This window comes from Populus euphratica, unplaced genomic scaffold (genome assembly GCF_000495115.2).
Source record: "Populus euphratica unplaced genomic scaffold, PopEup_1.0 scaffold85.1, whole genome shotgun sequence".
NCBI lineage: Eukaryota > Viridiplantae > Streptophyta > Magnoliopsida > Malpighiales > Salicaceae > Populus > Populus euphratica.
The window spans coordinates 86,339-111,710 of record NW_011499898.1 but is presented as its reverse complement, the minus strand read 5'-3'; the positions used below and the strand labels follow the sequence as shown (position 1 = coordinate 111,710).

At 29.9% G+C, this 25,372-nt stretch overlaps 3 protein-coding genes across 6 annotated transcripts; 1 reads left to right on the top strand and 2 right to left on the bottom strand.

Moving 5' to 3' along the window:
• Positions 1-412: 412 nt before the first annotated feature.
• LOC105132317 (WEB family protein At1g12150-like) lies at positions 413-4,573 on the bottom strand. 2 transcript variants are annotated; one of them, XM_011035734.1, is made up of 6 exons: positions 2,895-4,573; positions 2,723-2,799; positions 2,507-2,618; positions 2,253-2,369; positions 1,169-1,547; positions 413-773 (listed from the first exon to the last, which is right to left on the bottom strand). In XM_011035734.1, the coding sequence occupies exons 1-5, from the start codon at positions 4,257-4,259 to the stop codon at positions 1,197-1,199; spliced, it is 2,022 nt and encodes a 673-aa protein (XP_011034036.1). In that variant the 5' UTR covers positions 4,260-4,573; the 3' UTR covers positions 413-773; positions 1,169-1,196. The 2 variants fall into 2 exon arrangements, with proteins under 2 accessions (XP_011034036.1, XP_011034035.1); XM_011035733.1 differs by lacking the exon at positions 413-773 and having other exon boundaries at positions 961-1,547.
• Positions 4,574-9,264: 4,691 nt separating this feature from the next.
• On the bottom strand, positions 9,265-10,303 carry LOC105132316 (mitogen-activated protein kinase kinase 7-like). Its single transcript, XM_011035732.1, has one exon. It carries the CDS (start codon positions 10,301-10,303, stop codon positions 9,341-9,343), a length of 963 nt encoding a protein of 320 aa, XP_011034034.1. The 3' UTR covers positions 9,265-9,340.
• A 9,077-nt stretch (positions 10,304-19,380) lies between these two features.
• On the top strand, positions 19,381-24,273 carry LOC105132315 (E3 ubiquitin-protein ligase RGLG2-like). Of its 3 annotated transcripts, none has more exons than XM_011035731.1 (12): positions 19,381-19,566; positions 19,881-20,200; positions 21,172-21,256; positions 21,348-21,488; positions 21,605-21,718; positions 21,814-21,911; positions 22,497-22,576; positions 22,698-22,803; positions 22,899-23,026; positions 23,131-23,386; positions 23,584-23,640; positions 23,766-24,273. In XM_011035731.1, the coding sequence occupies exons 2-12, from the start codon at positions 19,928-19,930 to the stop codon at positions 23,844-23,846; spliced, it is 1,419 nt and encodes a 472-aa protein (XP_011034033.1). In that variant the 5' UTR covers positions 19,381-19,566; positions 19,881-19,927; the 3' UTR covers positions 23,847-24,273. The 3 variants fall into 3 exon arrangements, with proteins under 3 accessions (XP_011034033.1, XP_011034031.1, XP_011034032.1); XM_011035729.1 differs by having other exon boundaries at positions 19,384-19,566; positions 23,128-23,386; XM_011035730.1 differs by having other exon boundaries at positions 19,384-19,805; positions 23,128-23,386.
• Positions 24,274-25,372: the final 1,099 nt, after the last annotated feature.

The following is a 25,372-nucleotide window of genomic DNA, read 5'->3' as shown; positions in this document are numbered from 1 at the left end:
TGCCCCCCCCCCCCCCCCCCACTTCTCCCAAGAGAAACCATGTCTCGCTGTCAAATCAATGGTTATGACATTTACCTCAAAACACTGATGCAAGTTAATGCTTGGGCAATTGGAAGAGATCCTGAGTACTAGAGAGATTTGGAAGAGTTTTCCCTGAAAGATTTGACAGCCCCATTGACTATAAAGGACAACGTTTTGAGTTTTTGCCATTTGGATCTGGTCAAAGAGTTTGTCCTGGGATACTTGTGGGAGTAACAATGGTGGAGCTTGCACTCGTTAATCTCTTATACTGTTTTGATTGGAAATTACCCAACACAGTAGACATCAACATGGAGGAGGCAGCTGGCCTCACCATCTCTAAGAAGATGCCTCTTTTCCTATGCCTATCAACTATCCTCAGCGGGCACAACCAGATAAAATGAGATGTGTGATTTACATGCGGTGGAGGATGTGCTGTTGGATGTACACTTACTTACCAAATGAATTATAGAACCTATCTTCTTCAGCCCAAGAAAATAATTAAAAAAAAAAATTCAGTCTCCAAAAGCTTCAAGTGCGTGCGTGAGTGGAACATATTGTCTTGCACTTTTGTCAACAGGAGTTGAACATTCCTTGCTTTGTCCAGCTGCCTTCTTCTAAACTCTGCCACCAGTGTTGAGAACGGATCTTGAGAGCTACCAACAAATCATGGTCAGATGTAAATTCGATTTCACTCTGCGATCCTGAAGATTGATGTATCCTCCGTGTCCAATGAGATCGATGCCCATCAAAACCTGAAAGAAGAGCTTTAGAACTACGAAAGAACCATAAAAGATGCACACAGGTTACGGAGAAAACAACGGGCAACTTGGAGATCTTTCTTTTGACTCCATATGAAAGGATCGTGGAAGACTAGGCATAAGACCTTAAAAGTTGAATCACAATAATGAGAAGAAGAAAACAGAGATTGAATGGAAGAAATTTGACAAGAAGCTGCTCCATCTTGACTGTAAAGTACATCATCTTGGGCAATGTTCAGAAGTAGGTCATCAGAGTCGTATACAGCAGAGTCAATCATGCATATGCTTGTGTAAATCTTCTTCATTATATGGGGAAAAAAATGCTAATCTTGAAGAATGAAGATGTATTGACTATCATTTCTATAATTTTGAGAGTTCGTGATACATACACAAAAAAGGAAAAATGAAACGAGACGATCATAGGAGGGGTTCGGAAAGCTCCATTTCATTTGAACTCTGTTGTTGTGTCTCGGTATTGCGGTAGCCTACAAAGTCCAGCCCAAGCCACTGCCAAGGCCAACATACATATCTAGGCCCATTTCGACCCCTCAAATCTTCTCGAGTTTCAAGCTCTTCCAGCTGATGGCTGAGCTCCTCTATCCTATCCCTCAGCCTAGACGCCCTCATGTCAGCCAAACTCAATGACTTCTCAGCAGCCTCTCTTGCTGCCATGGCAGCAGCTGCTGTTTCTTCTTTGAATTTTAACTTCTTCTCTGATTCTAATATGGCTTGCCTTGCCTCTTCAAGTTCTTGTTTAACTGCCGACAGCTGCAAATAAATAATGATTAAGCACAAGATCCAACCAGTACTTCTTCGGAAAGTATTTTGAGTATCAAGATGCATCGGATTTTTTTTATCTTTGCTTTAAACAGTTCATCAAGCTGTCTTGCACCATATTGAATGTAAACATATTAACCAAATTCCATAATTTCAATATTAAAAAAAAAGACAGAAAAAAAGAACAATTATGCCTCCCATGTTTCAATCTATGAGTGGCACCAGAAAAGAAGTGGATTTGGAATCAACGAGGGCTTTTCAACTATAGCTCTCAAGATATCTCATTAGTCTAAAGCCTCTTCTATTCAACAAATGAAACCTTCTCTAGCCAACAATATGATAGAGCCATTATTTCTCACCTACTTTCCTAGAATTGCAGTGTCTAACAAAACCTGCTTAATTCTGGTTTGTAACATATCATTTCTCTATTGCCTTTTGCTCTAACCAGCTTCTAGTTTCATTCTCATTATTTTATTTTGCTCAAGCTAAACTGCTCTTGCCAATCAAAGAATCATTCATTATCTCAAAAGTTACTTGCAAAAGCACCTTCTATTATTATTTGGAAATTCAATGACAAAAGTCATTTGGTTAAATTACGATGTAAAGAAAGTGGGTTTCACAAGCTCACACAATCAGCCATCAAATATCAGGTAAAATGTCCAAGCACAAATTTTATGACCAATCTGTTCAACATACCTGAGCCACAAACTCCTGTTCAACTGCTCTACCCGCAGCAGCCTCTTGCTCAGCTGCTACTTTCCACCTTGTAATTTCTTCTTCTGCAGCAGCAATGTCCGTCATGAGTCCTTCAACCTACAATGCCAGAGAGGTGAACTTGGTAATCAGAACACCAAAACGCAAAAGATTATTTGTCCTTCTGAAGTGTTCCATGGACAGTGCAGTTAACTGCCTGACGTTGAACTGATCTCAGCAAAACATTAACAGCTTACGCTTTCATTTGCCACTCTCTCCTTCTCTTCAAGCTCCTCTATCCTGCGCAGTCTATGACTTAGTTCCTTGGCTTGAATCTCTATATGCTCTTTAAGTAAACTTGACTCTGCCCTTAATACAGGTAACCACAAAACATAGCAGCCCAGTCAGTACAAAAAGAGAACATGTTCACGGTCCACATGCAGCCTTACGATTACAGGAATCATTCTAAATACCTTAGTTCCTCCACAGAATGCTGCAGCTCAATGATCTCAAGCTGAGATGCCTTAACGATGTTCTCCAAAGCACCGGCCTGTGAGCAACATACGAGTGCAACAACAAATTAGGATTTCAAACATACAAACATAAAAAACAGGATTGAACAAATCAACTCTAAAAGGCACTTACTAGAGTGTATATTTCATCACTCTCTGTTTCCAGTGAACCGCCTTTATCACCAGATACCTCACCATCACCAAGGACTTTACTGAATTTGAAATCAATCCCAGCCTCTCTTAAACCATTTTCAGCAACTTGAAACAACTCATTTGTTTTGGAGGATGGATCTAATTTCATCCTCTTCGACAAGGCACTCCTAAGTAAAGTACCAATGTGTTCTTTCTCCTTCATTAATCGACCCACTGTTTCATTCAAATTCTTCACTTCATGATTCTTCTCCTCTACTAAATCCCTTGTTTTTTCAGCAACAATTCTACTCAAATCATAAATTGATTCCATCCCCGCTAAAGAAGCACGGATATTCTCCTCCACATCCGTTTGTTGGGGAAGAAACAGCGACTCTGACACCTCGGAATTCAAATGACTAGTGTTAACTATCTCAATAGCATCATAAAGCTGGTCATGGATTTTCGCCACCAAATTTAACTGATCAAACAACAAAGGTCTATGCGATTCCATCTTCGACTCCAAATTCCTCAACTTGTCATCATACTCACCAACTAAGTCCCTCATCTCCGAAGCCTCCTTCTCTACCAAATGCATCTTCTCCAACATCTCTCTCTCAATCTCCGACACTTTCCCCTCTTTCTCCACCACACTCTTCTCTAAACCCTCAATCAGAGTCGTTTTCTTGGCGACTTCATCTCTCAATCCACTGATTGCAGCTTCAAGCTGAGAAACCTCAATGGCAATCTCGTAATTCCTCTGCTCTATCTGCTCTCTCGCATCATTTCTAGATTTTGCAGTGACATCAATCTGCCTAACAAGCTCCTCAACAATCTCATTTGTCCTCTTAATAACTCCATAGGCAACCGCCGGTAATCCACTGTATTTCTGCGACCTAGGCAATCCTTCCGCCGCGAAATTCTTGAAATTACTAAGCTTCCCCGATATCTTCTCAATTCCACTCACTAACATATGCCTCGATTTCTCAGTCTCCGATTGCAAATCATCGAATTTTTTCTGAGTCTCCTCTTTCGACCTGTTCACTTGAATCAATTCATTCGATAATTTCTCGTTAGCTTTCAACGCCTCTTCTTTCTCTCTCATCGCTTCGTCTCTCTGCCTCGAGCACTCGTCTCGCTTTTTGATTGCTTCGTGCGCAAGAGCTTTTAATCGATTGAATGACACTTGAATTTCGGATTTCGAAGTCTCGGCTGCCTCCCGTGCCGCTCGCTCTCGATCGAGGAGCTCGCGGAATTTCTCGACGGAAATATCTTCTTGACTCGGACTTTTCATTACGATCGGCACCGGTTCATGCCCTTCCACATCGCTCAACACCGCATCGGCGTCATCGTCAACGGTGTTCGCCATTTCAGAATAATTCAAATCAGAATTCCCAAACCCTACTATTTTTAATAATTATATATAATTTAGGTTTTCTTTTTTAAGCCCTAAGCAAAGAGTGATGGAGCAAGCAAGGATTACTTGCAATAAACGGATAACAGAAGGGAAGGAGGAGACGGAATTTGTGACGGATTAGGAAACAGAGGGATTTAGGAAGCAAAATTGACGGAAGGAGATGGTATCGTACCTGACGTGGAAGGCGGGGAGAAAGAGAACGTGAACAACACAACACAACAGCGAAGCTGCTTTGTTTCGTACCAACCGGTCTCCTGTCTTTTTTTTTTCTTTTTTTTTCAAAAACAAATTCACAACACGAACAGAGAACTTCAGAATTAGTCCTTGATTATTTGGGATGGTAACGATTAGCCCCTCAAAGGTTATAATTTTTAATTAGGTCCAGATTATTAAATAGCATATGTTATCCTTTCTATGTTGATGTTATTTATACTGTATAAACATGTCTTTATGCATAATACACAGTATATATTCGTTGGTTGTTTTTTTCTTATTCGTTTATTTTAAAACACATATAACTAATCCAAACCATTAATAAAAAACACCATCATATCAACTGCATCATATAATTAGATTATAATTATGTGACGGGTCCATAGATAAAGACTTAGAAGGCCTAAAGAATATATTTATTTGAATTGGTAGAAAAAAAATACTAATACTCTAAAAAAATCCCCCATATCCATATCAAGCTCATGCTGGACATGATATGCATTGGATACGTATTAGATACATAGGGATAAAGCAAAGAAATAATAAGAAATCAATTTAATTTCGAATAGGTGGAGGATGTTGGAGAGATATAGCTACGTCTAAAACATTCAATCGTCATGTACGTTGCAGGGTAAAAAACAATTAATATAAATTAAATATTCATTCATTTTTAATATATATTTTTTATAAAAAAACCAAATCAAATAAGAATTAAATTAATATATTTTAATTAATTTAATGGATCTAAATATAATTTAAATAATCTATTAAAATATAATTTGATTAAAAAATTAAAAAATAATACTTATTTTTTAAAATATTGAGATGATAATACATTTAATTAACTAGAATGAAACTAAATTAACTTATCAAATCTATGATTTATTTTATAAAAATATAATAATTTTATATAAATTAAATTAAATTATAAAATTTAATTTTCAATCAATCTAATAATAAAAAATAAATTAAAAAAAATAATTTTAAAAAAATTGATCCAGTCTAAATTAACTTATCAAACTCATGATTAAAATTATGAGATTAAAATAACTTTATAAAAAATAAATCAAAATAAATTATAAAAATTTATTTTTAATTAGTTTAATATTAAATAATAAAATTACAAAAAAAAAACTTGAAATAACTAAGTTAAATAGTTAAATATGTTACATGGGTATGATATTAAAATAAACATTAAAAAATAATTTAAAGTAAATTATAAAAATTAATATTTAATAAATTTAATATTTAAGAATAAATTAAAAAAATAAATTAAAAAACCTAAAAAGGAAAAAAACCTGAAGGTAAAGACCCCTGCTCTTTTAGTTTTTGGTTAATAAGTATATGATACGTGTAACGTTTTGGTGTTAAATTTGTAGTTTGTTTTGAAAAAATAAATCCAAATATAGTTTTAAGTTTTGTGACTTAAAAAAAAAACATTAATTAATACTCTTACTTCAACATTTTTCAATTAATTATCCATAATTTATCAACTTTTTTTTAATATAATAATAAGAATTAATGCAATATTATGTGAAGATATGATCATATTTTATGCAAGAGTTATTTGAAGTGAAAAACGCAAGCATCATAGTCAAGATAATTTAATTTTTAGACATTCAAAATTATTTTTTATTTTAAGAAAAATAAAAAAAATGATATGTATATACAATTCATTATATTGATTTTTTAGTGCTGGTTTTTAATCTACTTTCCAAACATATTTTTTTATGTGTATGATATAAAATAATTTAAAAAATTTAACGTTCCTCACATGTTATATTTTAAAATTATCGTATCTTCGTATCTATATCATGACGTAATTATATCTTGTATCTATGTCCATGACGTAATATAGATTGGTAGAGATTAACACTTAACCATGTTAAGCGATTTTTTTTTCTTGTGATTAAATTAAATGATTTTTTTAAAAGGAAAATAAAAACCATATTTGTCGTTTATGGGAAAAAACTGGAATATAGTTTAAATTTTCAGGGAAGAAACTGTGAAATTTTAAAAACAATTAATCAAATTGATTGTACATTTAGGTTGCGGGAGTCAAGCGTTTTTTCCCCTACTCCCCGGTTCCAAGATGCTCGTAAGTAGCCGTTATATTTACTTTCCATTTATTATTTCTTGATAAGAAATTTAGAAATTATTTATTGTCTATCTATTATTTAATTATTATTTAATATATATATATATATTAAATGATAATATTTTAAATATTAAGATATGTATATATAATATATGTATATATCATATTATGTTAAAAAATAATTAAACACTTTACAAATATATCTATATAATATAAATATAATTAAATTTAATAATATTTGTATTATATTCATTATATATTAAGAAAAGTAATTAAAAAAATACTCACATAAGTCAAGATAAAATAATTAAAATAATACAAGTTAAAATCCATCAAATTCAGATTAAATTGTCATCCTAAGTCTATGTCATTAGCTTAGCTAGTGTTTCTTCTTCTTCTTCTTCTTTTTTCTGTACAATTAGTTAGTGTTGATTGTATATCTGCTTGGTTTAAAAAAAATGTCATTCACCCTATAGCTATACTATTTATTACTATTAAGAGAAGTGCTTGAGATAATTTAAAGTTTTTTACAAAAACAAATTTTCTTACAATGGTTTTAATTTGAAAAATAACATACTAATATCATTTAAATTAAAGTTTATTTAAAAATAATAATATTATGAATGCATGTAAATTCAATATTAGTAATAGAAATGTCATGATTTTTTTTTAAATCCTAATAAACTTTCTCCATCATTTAAATACAAAAGGTAATAGAAAATCTCAAAATATTACCCCTAAAATTACTTAAAAATTAGTTTTTAAACCACCATCACTCAAAAAATTAATAATAAATGATCAAGTGTTAAAGAATTCACTACGGAGTTCAAACGCACTCAGACATGCAACAGCAATGTTCTACCCAGCCACCCTCTCTAATTATCAAATAATAATAATTATTATTATTATTATTTTAACGATTTCTTTCTTCGACAGATGATTTTGTTTCTATAGAATTGATTGTCGTAAATTCGTAACTAAGTTAGGAAATAAGGATAGATTTTGAAATTTTTTTAATGCCTGGAGCTCAACCCATTTTAAGAAATCAAAGTTATCAAACCTAATTTATTTTAAGAATCTTTTAGAGTTTAGATTTGTTGTGATAATTATTTTTTAAAATATTTTTAATTAAAATTATTTATTTTTATTCTTTAAAATTTATTATTTACATCAAAAGATTCAATGTCATAAAAAAATATCAATTTAAAATAAAAAATTAAATGTTTTTTTAAATTAAAAAATAAATATATTTAAATTAACCTGGATAAGTTAAAATAATATTATTATTTTTTAACTTAAATAAATTATAAGTTAAGCCGATCACTCCTAGTTGAATTTTTTAAGAACTCAACCTGGAACTGTGTCGAGGCCGGGCTGGTACAGTAACCATGCAAGAAAGAGTTGGAAACCAAAGCGTGGGGGGTGCGTGTTCTCGTGCCATGGCATGGAAATGTGGTCAAGTTGTGCATGCTCGAGGATTGCGTGTTTGAGACTTTGAGATACATCATGTATAATAAGCCAAGACAAAATGCTATCTCTTGCCTCTTTCCTCAACTCTTGGAAAATTTGAAAAATTCTACAATCCTATCATTTCCAGTGATAATAATTATTTATAAAGTTTTTTATTTAAAAATATTATAAAATAATATTTTAAAATTTATTTTTAATGTTATTGTATTAAAATATCTAAAAAAATTTTAAAAATTAATTTAAAGCGAAAAAAATGAAACTATAATTTTTATAATTTTTATTTTAAAATACAAAAATAGACAGGTTCTGATTCAATTCAATGCTCTGAGCAGCATAAACATTATTTTTCATTTTCTTATTATACTAGATATTTTACAGGATGTGTTTAATGGATCGAGTAATTAAACAAATAGGATCTTCAAACAGGATTTAAAAAAAAAAAATTAATTAACATTACTCTTGCTTTAAATCCAAGGAAAGTTCGGTGTTGGTTTCACCCTACAATCTATTTTTACGATTTGGACAAAAACAAATCCCCGAAATTATGCTTTTCAAAATATATTATAATAACAAAATATTCTAAAACCCCATTTTTCTTTGCAAATAATTTATCACATAAACACATTTTTCATATGCCAGCACTTGTTTCACTATTAGCCGACAATTATCTATGAATAATTTAATACAGGGAATGAGTATTTTAACTATTTTCGCACTTTGAAGGAAGATTAATAATGGTGGGGCAAAAAAATAAAATAAAAAAGGTGCAGATAAAGCCTTTCATAGAATCACTAAAGTGCTTCTAAAAGTTTGCTCTGCAACATCATTAATGGTAGAAATTAAGTTATAGCTGCCGTCTATCTTCTTCTTTTTTCCTGTGTCCACGGGTAGAACTTTCTTTTTCTTTTTTCTTCTTTTTCCATGGCCTCCGTCGGCCCTTTGATATTTGATTTTTTATATAAAAAAGAGAGAGAGAGAGAAAGAAATTAAGCTCAACAAATGAGTTAGAAATTCCCCTGAATTTATTTCAACTTCTGTTTTTATAATTAAGCCAGACTCACAAAAATATTTTGATGAACTGTGGATATTCTAAAGAATAAAAAAAAAAAGCTGAAGAGGACATTTATCTTCTTTTTTTTATTGGTCCAAGGGCCATTTCGAATTGCATTTCAAAATCTTCAAAACTCTTAGCTACTACTGGTGAATGCGTCCTACCTTGTTCTCGAAAAATAGTTTGATTTATCCTCTACTGTCATTTCCCCAGTTTCTCCCCTAAGCAAACGTAGGGATGTGACAGGAGTTGCGAGACTGTCCATCTCTTACTCGGTTCCTTCTCCAAGCAACACTTGATGAAGCTCCTGAATTTCTCTGATGCTTCTTTTGGGAAGCTAGGGGATTCTCCAAAACATACCACCAATACAAGCTCCATCCAATTAGAGGGTTTCTTCCCAGCTGGGAAAAATGGAAAATGGCCCACATGCAGCTCCAATAAAGTGACTCCCAGGCTCCAAACGTCACCTGCATACACGCAGCCCGAGCCAAACGTGTGCGAGTCCAGCCTTTCAGGACTCATATAAGCATGTGTGCCCTCACACATATTGTGATAATTGGTGGCAGCCCTACTAACAATACCACGGACAAACTTGCTGACTCCAAAATCAGCAATTTTCACTTTCATGTCCTTACTAACTAGAAGATTCGAAGGCTTTATATCTAAGTGGACAATATTGTGTTCATGGAGGTACTTGAGGCCATTGAGTACTTGGTAGGCAATGTGGGCAAGTGAAGCTTCGGAGAAGGGACCATTAGCTCTAAAAATCCCATCAAGTGTTCCTGCATCCATGCACTCCATGAGTATAGCTTTTTCACCAGCCCGAGGCTCGAAAACCCCGTGGCATTTGACGACGAAAGGAGAGTCTGTGCAATTTAAGATTTCTGCCTCGTGGGATACATAACCTTCATTTGTATCCTGCTTGATGATTTTGAGTGCATAGGTGGCTGATGTTTGCCGGTGGCGTACCTTGTAGACAATGCCATGATTACCACGTCCTAGAACGCTGAGCTTTTCCAAGTCCAAGAAGTCACCTACCCCTTGAATCGTTGCGTCAGACATGGGCTTAGGCAAGTATGGACACAGCGTGCTGCATTCACTAATCTCTAATTCTGGAAGGGGAAGCTTAAGGTGTTGTTGCAATCTACGTCTGATAAGAACCATGTTACTAGTTTGTTGGTTTTTTTTTTTTTTGTTTTTTCTTTTTGATTTACGTGGGGTGTCCGAGCCAGTTTACGCGCACCACGACTAATCCCCACGGCCCACTAAACACCCTGCAAACCCAGCAGACAGGTAAGACAGTGCGGAGCTTACCAGTTTGTTGGCTTTCTTTCCTTGACAAGAGGGATGCAAGGAAAATTAGGAAGTGTATTTCTGTTCCTTCCATTGCCAATTTTTATATATATAGCTGTCACTACAGACAAAATTAAGACGCGAAGGAGACGCGAGGAATGATGCTAGTAGTGGAAGAGGTGCCCTTTTAGAAGATAATCATGTCAATGGTGACAAAATCTCAAGACAACTTGGAATATATTAAATATACCAGAACGAGGATGGACAATTCTGAGAAGTAGCCCTACATTTGGCACTTCACAGACAGTTTGAACAGACAATCTTAGCCTTGAAAACCTTCCAAAACCCACAATCTCAGTTTTTTCATCTGTGGACCGAACACTCACTGGTAATTTGATTGGTTGTTGCTTCCTCACCTCTGTCTCGTAATGTCCGTGTTTCTGTGTTTAAGAAAGGACTAGCAAGTAGTGTTCTACGATTTCGATTCCAATCCCAAATAAAAAGAATTAATTACTGTGTCCCGAGTAAAAGGAGTCCTTGTCGATCTCCCAGTGCAGCGTCTCTTTTCTTGAAGAATTGTAAAGGAAATTAGCTCAACTTGTTGCTATTTTTTCCAATATGTTATTACTAAACTTTACTTTAGCTAGGCTGCTATCCCGGATCAACTTTTTTCAATTTAAGGGAAAAAAAATTTAGATATAGTTAATATTTTTATAGAGGGAAAAAAAATTAAATAATGTAAAAATTTATTTGATATGATGTGTTTAACTTGGTGAATCCAAAAATTACTAAAATGACCGGTAAAAACTAATTTTGACTTAAAATAAATATTCAATATAAGATTTTTTTATAAATATTGAGACAAAAATGTATTGAATCAATTCAAATCAATATAAATGTCAAGTCATAAAATTATAATAATCTCGTATAAAGTAGATCAAAATAAATTATGAAATTTAATTTCTAATAAACTCAATATCATAAAATAAAATTTAAAAAAATAAATTAAAAATTAAAAAATAATTATAATAAACCCGGATTAATCTGTCAAACTCATGATTTGAATCATAAAATTATGATAACTTAATAAAAAATAAATTATAAAGTCCAATTATTAATCAATGTGATGTAGAAAGATAAAATTAAAAAATATATATATTTGATTATAAAAAGGACATAAAAACGCTTGAGTCAATTTAGGTTAATCAGCCAAACATTTGACTGCATCATGAGACGAAGATAAACTTATAAAAAGCAAATCAAAACAAATCACAAAACCTAATTCTTAATCCATTAAATGTTAAAAGATGAATTTAAGGAAAAAAAACTAATAAGAAAAAGGAGGAAAAACTCAAGTCAACACATCAAATCTGCGATCTAAATCATGAAATTAAAATAACCTTAAAAAAAATAAAAAATATAAATCTCAATCCCCAATACTTCTAATATTAAAGAAAGTAAATGAAATTAAAAAATACATCTAAATGAAAAAATAAAAGAAATAAGAAAAAATATTATTTCAATAAATAATATTTTATGAAGAGGAATGCGGTAAAAAACCCCTCATCTTTTAATTTTTTAATAAGTTTAATTATTTTTTATTTGTTTTTATATTTTAGACTACTTTTTAATATATTCTTTTGTGTAATATTTTTATTAAAATTAATGAAAAAGCCTTCCAATGAGAAATTTAAAACCAACTAATTCATTAAAAAATATATTTGAAAAGAAAGAAACGTATTGTTATATGCTATCTAAATTTTTCATATATATATATATATGACAAATTAAGATAGGTGGGATTTAATGTCTCAAGTAAAAGTTTTTTCATCAATTTAGATTAAAAAAAAAAATCTTACAACATGATATTGAAAAATATTGTAAATTTAAAGACAACTTAGTAGCAATTAGAATTATAAGAATATTTTGAAGACTTGACCTAAAATATAAGGAAAAAATTAAGTTAACCTTTTGAATTATAATCTAAATGATCATTACTCATGAACTAAATGATAACATACCAAGCATGAATGAGAATTCCTTTTCATTTCCGATCAAAGTGCTGGCAAAACATTTTACCAAATAAACATTACCCAGCATTTTGAAATGAATAAAGAAGTTATTTTCACAAGTTTTTAAATTGAAATAAAAAAATAAAAAAAATTATATTATATTAATAGAATATTTAAACTTTAATAATTATATTTATGCATCGATTATCTCATATAATTAAACACTTATGATTGACCTCTACCTAAATCAACTAAAGAAAGGAAAACAAATCAGATTACAACAGTTGGAAATATGTTTGGTATTGTGGTAACTATTATAGTTGTAATTTGAAAAAAAATATTTTATAAAAAATATTTTATAAAAAATATTTTTAGTTGAGGTTGGTTTGAAAAAATATAAATTTGATTAAAATTATGGTTGAAATTGAGATTGAACAAAAAGTAGTTTAATGTGTTTAATTAAAAGAATACTTTTCAAATTGAGGTGATAAAATAATTAATTAATATATATATATTGATGATTTTTAATTTAAATATTATAGATTTAATTAAGATTACATCATGAAATAAATAATATTGATATCAAATACTTTTTTATTATTCCATTAAACTATGTGTAATCTCATCATGTACGAAATCTATCTAATAAGGACTATATTTTTCATGGTTTTTTAAGCGCACAACAACAAAAATTGAATTTTTTTGTTACATCATCAAGTAATCTTCTTCTAATTTTTTGAATAAAACATAATTAAAAATCAAAATAAAAACTGAATTTTTTTTAACTGAGTCAGATCCGGCATCATAATTGGGATTGCAATCAAATTCTGCAAATGCTATGTTATCAAGCAATTTTCTTCTAATTTTTTAAATAAAATACAAATAAAAATAAAAATAAAAATAAAAACTGAATTTTTTTAATTGGGTCGAACTAAGCAAGAATATAATTGGAATTGCGATTAAATTTCATAAATGTTATGTCATCATGCGATATCATTTTAATTTATATAGTGTTATTAAATAATATTAAATATTAATTTTTAAGTAAAACACAATTAAAAAATACGGGGTGAGATGCAGTCCAATCAACAATTGAAACATTATTCACGTAAATAGTGAAAAGTGAGATTTACCTGCATTGTTCACATAAACAGTATCAAGATGAATTAATTCACTTAAGTACTATTCATGATACTGTTCACTTCTTGAAGTAAACAGTGCCTTGGTGAATTATCACCTGACATATGGAAGTAGCCGCGTGAGAAGCAACTGAAAGCTGCTTCTCAAGAATCAGTAGTTTTAACAGGCCCCACATACAGTAATTTCTGTTTTATTATTACTAAACGTATTGTTTACGTAATTTATTTTAAAAGTAGTCGCAACCGTGTAAACAAACGGAGAGCCTTGATTCCACGATTGATCATTCAACATATGGAGGAAGAGCTTTAGCAACTGCAGAATTCAGTGCAAGTTTCTATGGAAGGCATTCAAAAGCAAGTTAATGATTAAACTCAGTAAGTTCAACTTCAGATTGAAGCAGAATTCAAAGTTCAAAATTAAATGGATCAAAATTCAGAAGTGAAGGAAAAACAAAGCGAGGCATCTTTGTAGCAATCTCTGCTTCCAAGAACAAAACCTCTAACACTAAAAAAAATAAAGTAATAAAAAAAATGTTAGCTATAAAGATGTTCCTGCCTTGTATGCTTGCTATTAAACTTCATTTTTTATGGATTCATTGATTGATTATATTAATTTTATTTTTTAATATTATCATTATCATAATCTTTATATTTATATATGTAATTTTTTATTGGTATTTATAGTATTATTCTATTGGTAATTAATTTACTAACAAAATTATTGATGAAAATATTCTATCAGTGAATCTTTTGTCGACAATAAAAAAATATTATTACCAATAGATTTGCTAATAGAAAAAATATGAAAAAAAAAAATTTATCCCTTTCATTTCATCGGTATTTCCCTTGAAAACATATTGTATGTAATTCCGTCTATAATGATTTAAAAATATTTAAAAAATCCATTTCATGAAACTATAAATAACTAAAGTAATATAAATCAACACTCTAAAATACTTAAAACGCTTGAGGAAAAAAAAGAAGAAAATCATATGAAAAAAATCCTACAACAATATTCATACAATTATTAAGAATAAAAACAATTAAAAAAACATGAAAAAAGAAAAATCTTACCTTAATATGATTACAAGTAAAGCTAAGAAAAAAAGAAGAAGAAAAAAACAAATTCTAAAGTATATTAATTAAAAAAACCGAGAAGAAAAAAGAAAAAATTAAAGGAAAAGAATACATACCCGAGCATGGAGAAAAAGATAAGTAGTTGAGGAGAGAAAATAAAAAAAGAAATTAATATTGATGTTTTTAACATATAGAGAAGAAGAAGAAAAAGAAAAAGAAAAAAGGAGTCGTGTTTGTTGTGAAATTAAGGATTATAGGCTTTTTATTAGGGTGTTTTACTAATGGTTTTATGGAAGATAAAAATAAATATTAATATTTTTAATTATCTATTTGATGATTTTATTTGTGATATTTAATTTAAAATTTTAATTTAACCAAAATTTTTCAAAAAATCACCAAATAACACCGACAACTTTTCAATTCATTGGTGATTTTGTCTATAAATAACAGTAATTAATAGTGCAATTGGAAAGTAAACAATTTCAGAGCTCTCTGAAAAATACTGATAAAATTTTTCATTAACAATTCCTTTTATAATTAACATGATGAACAATATCTATAGTTTATCAGCGATTTACTGACATAATTTATTCCGTTAATAATTCCATTGGTATAAATGATACATCATCATTTTTTTTCTTTATTTTAATTATTTTTCACTATAATTCTCCAGGTATATACAGAGAGAATATACCTGTCAGTAAAATCTCTTAAAACTTTACCTACAAAAATATTATCTCGGTATTTCTATTTATATTTATCATTTTTCTGGTAGTGTAACTAATGATTTCAATATTAGTTTTTTAATCCATATTTGATAAAAATAATTAAAAAAAATTGTTAAAATTACACACGGTATGCCTAAAAAAGTCCACCTTGGAAAAAACTACTTAGAAAAGACAAGAATTGTATAAACAATGGAAAATATAATTTCAATACATTACACGTGATTGATGATCTTGTGATAGTATTTTCTTGGCATGCCACGTGTTTTTTTGAACAAGATTTTTAGATAATATCAGGATAAATTTGACTCAATCGATTCATAAAATTGTTAACATGCATATATGTGAGTTCTCAGTTAAAAAACAAATAAATGCAAAAAGCCAAATTTACCAAAGTAAATAACAAGCAAGGAGTCACATGAAAATCAATAGGCATTTAAGTAAGCTTTTTGAACTTGCAAGCCGTCAGTACTTTAAATCCTTTATGCAAAATATTTGAACTTAATATCTCATTAAAAAAAAATCAGAAAGCATTCCATCATTATATTAGTTGTAGATTCAGTTTGTCGTGATAATATGACATTACTAATTATTAATGCCAATATCTTAATTGTCTAATCAATAAACTGTAATAATGTATGATCCTAGATATTATTATAAAAGACAAACATAGCTAATTTTGTTTGCTGTAACTAGACTGATAGCTCGCCTGGTAGCAGGTGTTAGGACGAGAACGGCGCGGCGCTCAATTTGTTTTTATATATAAAATATGATATTGACGTGATGACAATGGTTTTTTAAAAACAAATTAAGATTCTGTATTAACACGAGTGCAATATTTTTTTTTCGAGAAAAATCATGATATTAAATTTTATAAAGTAATAAAAATTAAAAGATATAGAGAATTTATTATTCATCCAATACCTATTATACTGTAAATTATAATAGTAATATAAGTGTTTTGCTTTTTTTTTTCTTTTTCTTTTATTGTTTTTGAATTTTTATTATAATTTCTTTTTGAATTTTTTTTTGTTGATTTATCTTTTAAAATTAATATTCTTGAAAATTTAATTTTGTAATTTACTTCCTTTTATTTTGCATTTATATGAGGTTAGAGTGATTTATGTGTTTGTCATGGTAACTCAGGTTATTCTAGTTTACGAGTTTAGTGGGTTGTGTTTTTTTTTCTTAAAGTTAAACTTGATTTTTTTTATAATCTATTTTTTTCCTCATATAGTTAAAAAAATAGTTTTAGAAAAAATTCATATTATTAAATTTTATAAAATAAAAGTGCGAGGAAAGAATTGTTCATTCACACATATTACATTATAAATGACAATAATAATTCAAAATGTTTTACTTTCTCTCATTTTTCTTTATGTTTTTATTTTTTGTTATGATTTTTTAAAAATTTATTTTTATTAATTTTATCTTTTAATATTGAAATATTTGAGAATTTTTTTATAATCTGTTTTTTTTTATTTAGTCTTTCTATAATATTAGTACGGTTTGCAGATTTACTAAGGTAATCTAAGTTGCCCTGGTTTATAGATTTGGTGAGCTGTTTTTTTAATTGAACTTGATTTTTTTATCATTTATTTTTTCTCATATGATTAAAATATAGTTTCAGAACAAAGTTATGTCATTAAATTTTATAAAGTTTATAGACCTCTTTATATATTTTGGTTGGCTGAATTGGTTTACAGATCTGATAAGTTTCACTTTTTTAAATTAGTTTTTTTTTTCATTCTCAGATACTGAGTTAATTAAGAATTTGGTTTTATAATTGGTTTTTTCATCTTTTTATGAGTTTATTGCAATCTAAAACAAATCTCAGTATTGGGTTATTTTTTATTTTATAATTATTTATTTTTGTTATAGTATAATTAAATAACTTTTTTGAAAAAAAATATAATCTCAATGTAGTCTAGAGTCTATAACTCAGTTTATAAGTTTGGCGTATTAATTCGACTTATTCAATTCACAGCTTTGATGAATTTATCTATGGATAAGATATGTTTTTTTGTCTTTTAATTTTTTTGAATTTATTCTTTTTTGATTTCATTATTAAATATTAGATTGGTTGAGAAATTAATTGCATTATTGATTTTTAATTGTTTTATATGGATAATTGTCTTAAAAGGTGTCTATTTATAAGTAGATCCTCAAATTTATGAGCATATATTTTTATTATATTATTAATAAAACAATTCATAAAAAAAAATTATCAAATCCAATAGTTCATGATCATTGGGGGTTAAGATTAATCTAATATATTATTATCTTAATATTTTTTTAAAAAATAATATTAATTTTTTTTCTAAAAGCTAAGTCCTATTTTTGTTGATTATTAATTTTATATTTAGACTCATAAAATCAATCAACTTAAATCGAGATTGTTTTTATACTGTTTAATTAAAAATTAAGTTAAGCAAAAATTATATTGAAAAATTTCAAATTAATCTATTTAATAATCTGATTTAATAATATTTTTAAAAATTCTTCATTTTTTTTTAATTTTTTAAATTTTTTAAAAATAATTCAACTCATGGCAAAGCATTGGCAAATATACTAGTATATTTATTGGACAATCAAGTGCTGCATGCCATATTGTTGTAAGATTCTAGAAACGATAAAATTAAAAATAAGACAAAGAAAGAAAAGGCATGCGAAACCAAAAAGAGGCTAAATTGGGAGAAGTCGATCGTGCTCTCCAATTGAAGAGCGGTACGTGTGTGTGCCTTTAGTAGTTGACACGTCACTGTCTCTTTTCCTTGTGACGATCTTATTTACATGTGCTCGGTAGACGGGAAACCTTTGGATAGAAATCGGAACCTTGAACAAATTGACCCGTTGACTCAGTGGAGCCAATGGTATCGTATATCAAGTTACCAACTTTTTCTGCACTTAAATTTCTGAGGACATGACACGTTTGGTATAATTAGTATAATAGATGACGATGAGGACCCCTAAGTCTTTTTCACTATAATTAGTATAATAATTACCTATAATCTAAAACACGTGTGTGTGTTGGGGGTGTTTACTGTAGGAGTTGCCAATAAATAAATAAAATTATTTTTAAACAATAATTTTAATATATGTAATTTTGAATAATATTTTTTTTACCTTTTATTTTATTTTATTAATTTAATTAATTTTTTTTTTATTTTTATTATTGTTAGCTTCAATAAAAAAATATTTTAATGAATAAATCTAATAAACTCAAACAAGGTAAATATTTCAACTTATAAAATTAAATATTTTGATTTAAATTTATCTTTTAATTTTTTTTAGTTATTAATTATTGTTTATAATTTTTTATTTATTAATATATATATATTTTTATTTATTTGATTATATTTTTTTGTTTTCACTTAAAAAGTATTTTAACTACAAAAACAAGATAAAAAAACCTATTTAAATATTTTTTTATTTTAAAAAACACCTAATCCACATAGAAGCATCGTGAAGTATCTAGTTTAGAAATATAACTTGAGTCATAAGGTAAACTTAGTTGACGAAGAAATTTTATAGTAGCGTTACGTTACGTTTTTTAATTGAAAATATTAATATAATAAATATAAGAAAAATAAATATATTTTTTAATTTATATATTAAAAATATAAAAATTTACTTTAAAATGATATTAAAAAATTATTATATATATATATATGTTCTTTTAACTAAATATATTTTTATTATTTATATTTATCTTCTTTTCTATTTTAACATATTGTTTGGTGTTCTTGGTTTAATTAAGTAAGTATTTGAGAGTGTGATAATTTATATTTTTAATGTTTTTTAGAGGTAAATTTTATTTTAAAAAACATTATATTAATATTTTTTTAATATATTAATATCAAAAATTAAAAATTTATTTTAATATATTTTAAAAAATACTAAAAAAAAACACTCAGCGCAGTACCAAACACAAAACTAAGGTCATCCCCACCAGCTAAAAGATTGCGTGTACTCTGCCTGCTCTGTATATATTTATTTATTTCAATCAATTGCGTTTTCATTAATCAAAATTCAAAACCCCCTAGTCATCGATGCTTTGTTTCTTCTCTCTTTATTTGGGTGCTTAATCATGGAAACTTACAGATGAGACGAGTGAACAAGTTTTCTCTTTGCAAGCAAAACATTTATGTACTGTGAAACTTACAGTCGGAGCTGATCAGGTCGGTGGTGCCCTGTTTTGTCTTTGAATTGGTCTCCTTTTAAATTTCCTTTGTCTCTGTTTCCTACTACGTCTACCCCTTTTGTTTTTCAACTCGGAAACTTCCTTTTAACTCACTTCTTCTTCACCATCTCCAACTCAGATACCCCATAATTAAAAAAACATTCTTCAATTTTTATTTTTATTTTTGCATTCCCCAATCTGTAGTTTCTGTGTTAGAGTTTAGTTTCAAGTTTTAAGGTATGATCAACATGTTAAGAATTACTATATGTACTGTGATATTGTTTTCTTGAGTTGACTTAATTATACTTGCAGCTGGAAAGGAGAGATTTTTTTTCTGTTTGGAATCAATTAGCTTGCTGATGGGAGGTAAAAGCTCAAAAGGTTTAAGAGGGAGAGATTATTCTTCTTATGGTTCAGCCAATTCTTCATCTTCATGGAATCAATATGGATATCCTCCAGCATCATCATATCCATCTCCTCAACCTGATCCCTATTGGACCCAACAACGTCACCATGCACCTGCTCCTAATCCATCTTATCCTTATGAATCACACATGCCCCCCCAACAACCACACAAGAGGTTGGACAGGAAATACTCGAGAATTGCTGATAATTACCAGACTTTGGATCAGGTTGGTTGGACCATCAATTTATTTAATTACTCGTAATTTTTTATTTTTTTTTGGCGTCTATGGGATAAGACTTTTAAGGGTGGTAGTGACAAAGTGAAAAGCGAGACGAACGTTGAATGAATGTTACAGACAAAAAAAACCTTCTGACACAACTTGAGTTGCCAAGGCCTGTTTTTAAGATATTTTGAGGACCCATGAGATGAATTTGATCAACGCCTAGTGGGAAATTCTGTTGAAATTGGTGACAGATAAAGAAAGAAGTTGAGCCGATGGCTACCATAGAATGAAACCAGGCTTATGATGATTTGTTATGGCTTCTATATAGGATAAGTCTGAAGAATGTTGTTGACAATGATGTGAACAAGCATGTGGCTTCGACATGACAGCTTGAAATATAACACAAGATACAGTTTAAGTGTATATAAGACTTATCTGTAAGCATAAACATGTGGTGAATTCTTGTGTTTGAACTATTGGTGATAAAGTGTGTGTTTAGTATTGTAGTGTAGGGTGCTTTTCTAAAGTGTTATTTTACTTAAAAATGCATCAAAATGTTTTTTTTTTAATTTTGATATCAGCATATCAAAATAATCAGAAAGCTCTAAAAAAAACCCATCAGTTTGATGTTATTTCATGTTAAATGCATTTTTAAAACGCAGGTTGAAATGCAATGCCAACCAGCCTCAAAATAGTCCCTTGTTATCTAATGAGGATTTCCGTGGGGACAATTCTATGAGGGCAGCTGGCATTGACACTTCCATCTTTATGGTCAGGGACTGGGAAAGGATTAGTGGATGGACACTATAAGTTGGTCCTACATCTTCAAACCTCTTTCTAAATCATTTGCTTGCTTGCTTCTATCTATATTTGATGATTTGCTGTAAAATTTGTAGATGGTCAAACGTAAATTTGTAAGATAATTTGAAGTATTCAACATGCTTCTAAGTACTAAACAAAGTCACTCTCCACAGGTGACTGCTGCTCTTGCTCAAGCTGGCTTAGAGTCTTCTAATCTCATTGTTGGAATTGACTTCACAAAAAGCAATGAGTGGACAGGTCTAGTAGTCTCCTGGTTTGTTTAACGTGTGGTAACAATTATGATTCAGCCATAAGAGGTATGCTTAACCTTTTCTCAAAATCATATCAGGTGCAAGATCATTCAATCGACGAAGCTTACATGATATTGGAAATGTTCAAAATCCATATGAACAAGCAATATCAATTATTGGCAGGACTATGTCTGCATTTGATGAGGATAACTTAATTCCATGTTTTGGATTTGGAGATGGTAATTTCATGTTAAGCTTCTTCTTCTTCTTCTAGTTTATGAAGAATTCTCTTGAATTATTCTCTGTAGAATTATTTTTTGCACGAGGAAGATGATTTTCACATTACTTCTTGCAGCATCTACACATGATCAAGATGTCTTTAGTTTCTTTCCTGAAGAGAGATTCTGTAATGGATTTGAGGAGGTTCTGACACGATACAAAGAAATTGTTCCCAACCTTCGGCTCGCTGGTCAGGTTCTGTACATTGTGTAAAAATGGCATCTTATTCAAAATATTCTATCAGGTGGTCCTAAGGCATGCAAAGTTTATGTTTTGTTATCGTAGGACCGACATCTTTTGCACCTGTTATTGAAATGGCCATTACTATTGTTGAGCAAGGTGGTGGGCAATACCATGTTTTGCTGATAATTGCTGATGGACAGGTATTCACATTTTTTTTTCTTTTGAATTCACTGTTTATTATTGTTGAAAGGCAGGTATTTTTTGTTGCTCTGCCTTTAGCAATTCATTTTAAAGGTTTTGAGTGCTAGGCAATACCAATCCTTTGAAAACATTAACATTAAAGCATCAAAATTGCAACTAATATTTATTATATAAACACGGTGTGGATCCACTCCTGAAGAAGTAAAACTGGTCAGAAGAATTTTCACCTGTTCAAAACTCAAGGAAAAGAAACATTTGCAGATCTTATATGCCCTATTTTGCAGAAAGACTGCCTTCTAAGCAGGTATTTTCTTGGTGAAATATTTTAATCAGTCAGAGGCAGAAGTGAATTGCCTGTTTCCAATCATTCCATGAAGCTGCAGTTGCTTGTGATGGTCATGACATTTGATTGGTGCATGGAAAATGCAAAACAGAAGGATATGTATTTATTTATTTTTTGATAATTAGGCAAAACAGTTATGATATTCCTGCTGCACAAAATCCACAACTTTTCTATATACTTGGCTTGTCAATGCTTTCACTGTACCACTTCCTCTTACAAGAAAACTTGTAATCAATGAAAGGTGACTAGAAGTGTCGACACACATCATGGCCAGCTCAGTCCACAAGAGAGAAGGACAATCGATGCAATTGTAAAGGCAAGGTAAAGCAGTTTAGCTACGTGGGTCTGTGGGAGGGGGGGAGGTATATATATATGATATTACATTTTCAATTGCTAGTTTTAAATTTTCCTGATCAATTGCTTGCGTGCTTGACAATATCAGTGAATACCCTCTATCGATCATTTTAGTTGGAGTCGGTGATGGACCTTGGGAGATGATGAGGGAGTTTGATGACAACATCCCTGCTCGAGCCTTTGACAATTTCCAGGTAACCAGTAGTTCTGTCATGTAGTTGTTCAGACATTGCAGCGCTGCATCTACATATATACTAACTAGAACTATTTCTTTTCTCTGTCTTGTTAGTTTGTGAATTTTACAGAAATAATGTCCAAAAATGTGAGTCAGTCCAGAAAAGAGGCAGAATTTGCTCTTGCAGCATTGATGGAAATACCTTCTCAATACAAGGCAACTATTGAGCTTGGCTTATTGGGGTAAAAACGAAGTCTCAGTGCAGTGCTTTTCATTGATACACTTAAATTCCCAAGTCATGTAAATTTTTATAAATCTCATTTGTATGCTTCCATGGATAAAGCAATCACCACAGAGGGAATGCACCAGAGAGGGTTCCTTTGCCCCCACCACTTTACGGTCAAACTTCTTCAAGCAAATCAAAAGCTTCCCGTTCAAGCAGCTTCCAGCAGCATGTACCTTCTTACCCTGCATATGATACACCAGTTAGCGGATATGAAACAAAAGCAGAGAGGGCTTCATCTTCATATGATACACCAGTTAGTGGATATGAAACAACAGCAGAGAGGGCTTCATCTTCTAGCTCTGTGTATGACAATCAGGTGTAAAAATTGTTCCAGATACAGTTCATTTTATTGATCAGTATTTTTTCTTCTGTTACATTACTATTAAATCAGCCTTTCGTCCTTGATATGGGCATTAACAAGTAAATAAATAACTCTTGCTTTCAATGTTCATATCCATACCGTCACGTTTAGTCTACCATTGCAATTAACACTTTTTTTATGAACTTTGACAGGTTTGCCCCATTTGTCTCACTAATCCAAAGAACATGGCCTTCGGTTGTGGGCATCAGGTGAACCATGATCCTCTTTCTATCTATTTAGTTAAAGCAGGAACCATATTCTATATATGATGTTTTGTCATGACAATGTAATCATAACCACAAGTACTTTATTGCCACCTCTTCCTATTCTGCAGACTTGTTGTGATTGTGGAGAAGACCTTCAAGTGTGTCCCATATGTCGAGGCCCGATACAGGCTAGAATCAGGCTCTATTAGTAAATCTCACTGCGTTCTCTGAGATCATCTCTGCTTCGTGCATGTTTGGTTCGGTGGGAGCTGAATCAAATGCTCATTATTCTGAATAGTCATTCAACAGTGTTTCTTCGGAAAGCAGGGAAAAAAAATGGTTTATAAATAACATTCAAGAACCAGTTTTAAGATTGTGCAGAGTTGATTTGTTTCTTGGTGGATGTATTTTTCGGCGAGGACAAACGGGAAACTAGTAAGATTTATGCAATCTTGTATAGATCATGGCTGAGAACTCTGCCAAAGGCGTGTGTTTCATAAGTTGGTTTTGCAAAAAGGAGTTAATGAACGACACCTGGATTAGGTTGAGGTAGGTTTTTCTTAGCTTTTGATGAACAAAAACCAAAATCCATTGTTTTTTTTAATATGTATGTATTTGTGGTGTTATTCATGTTTTTGGACAACAATTTTTGTATTTTTTTTATTACATCAGCCAAAAAAATAAATATATGAGGGGTTTTTACTGTTCTTTTTTTCATATAATATTATTTATTAAAATAATTTTTTTAATTTTAATTTTATTCTTTAATATTAAATTTATTAGAGTTTTAATATTAGATTTGTTAAATAATTTTATTATTTTTTTCAATTTATTTTTTATAAAATTATCTCAGACTCATAACTTGATAACTTGAATTACGAGTTTGTCAAGTTAATTTAATTAAATTAAATTTTTTTTTTGTTTTTTTATTTTTTTGATTATTTTTTTTTAATTTTATCCTTCAAAATTTAGTTAATTAAGAATGAGACTTGATGATTTATTTTGAATTATTTTCAATGAAATTATTTTTGTTTCATGACTCAGTTATATGTTAAGTTTACTTGAGTTATTTTTTTAATTGAATTTTTTAGATCCTTCTTTCAATATTGGATTTATTAAAACTTAACTTTTATAATTTATTTTGATTTATTTTATATGAAATTACCATATATATGGATTAGCAGATTAAATGAAGTTAATTTTAATTAATTTATTATATTATTCTCTTAATATTTATTAAAAAAATCTATTTTAAATATTTACTATTATTTAAATTGACGTATCAAAATAATTAAATCACATTAAAATAATTTTTATATAATTTTTTTTACTAAAACAAATATTAACAACACTTATTATTTTTTCCCGTTAAAAAAGAACAATAGTCTTTGTACTAATGTACAAGTAAAGGTGAAGAATTGAGTCAGTAATATTGGATTGGATTTTATGTATTGTTGGGATGCATTTGAGCTCCTTCATCTGGTGTAATTAAGCAAGCCGGAAAATTAATCAATATATCCTTGTAATAAGAAAAATCAAATTACTTGAAACTTGTATTTCGTAGACGTCTCCAATAGGTCCTTCCATTAGTGATGATTGTACATTCAATTAAGCATCCAAAATGCCCTGGCCCACTTTAATTACTGACAAAATATTTTGAAATTAGAATGAAAAGTTGAAATAAAAAAGCGTGATTAATTCCAAAAATAACAATAAAAACAAATAAAAAGGAAAA

Bases quoted from the DNA above. Each gene is read 5' to 3' on its own strand.
- LOC105132315 (XM_011035729.1), top strand. From the start codon at position 19,928: ATGGGAGGTAAAAGCTCAAAAGGTTTAAGAGGGAGAGATTATTCTTCT. The intron at 20,201-21,171 runs GTTGGTTGGACC...CACTCTCCACAG, and splicing joins ATTACCAGACTTTGGATCAG to GTGACTGCTGCTCTTGCTCA. The intron at 22,804-22,898 runs GTAACCAGTAGT...CTGTCTTGTTAG, and splicing joins GAGCCTTTGACAATTTCCAG to TTTGTGAATTTTACAGAAAT.
- LOC105132316 (XM_011035732.1), bottom strand. From the start codon at position 10,303: ATGGTTCTTATCAGACGTAGATTGCAACAACACCTTAAGCTTCCCCTT.
- LOC105132317 (XM_011035734.1), bottom strand. From the start codon at position 4,259: ATGGCGAACACCGTTGACGATGACGCCGATGCGGTGTTGAGCGATGTG. The intron at 2,619-2,722 runs GTATTTAGAATG...ACCTGTATTAAG, and splicing joins CATTCTGTGGAGGAACTAAG to GGCAGAGTCAAGTTTACTTA. The intron at 2,370-2,506 runs GTAAGCTGTTAA...CTGGCATTGTAG, and splicing joins AGAGAGTGGCAAATGAAAGC to GTTGAAGGACTCATGACGGA.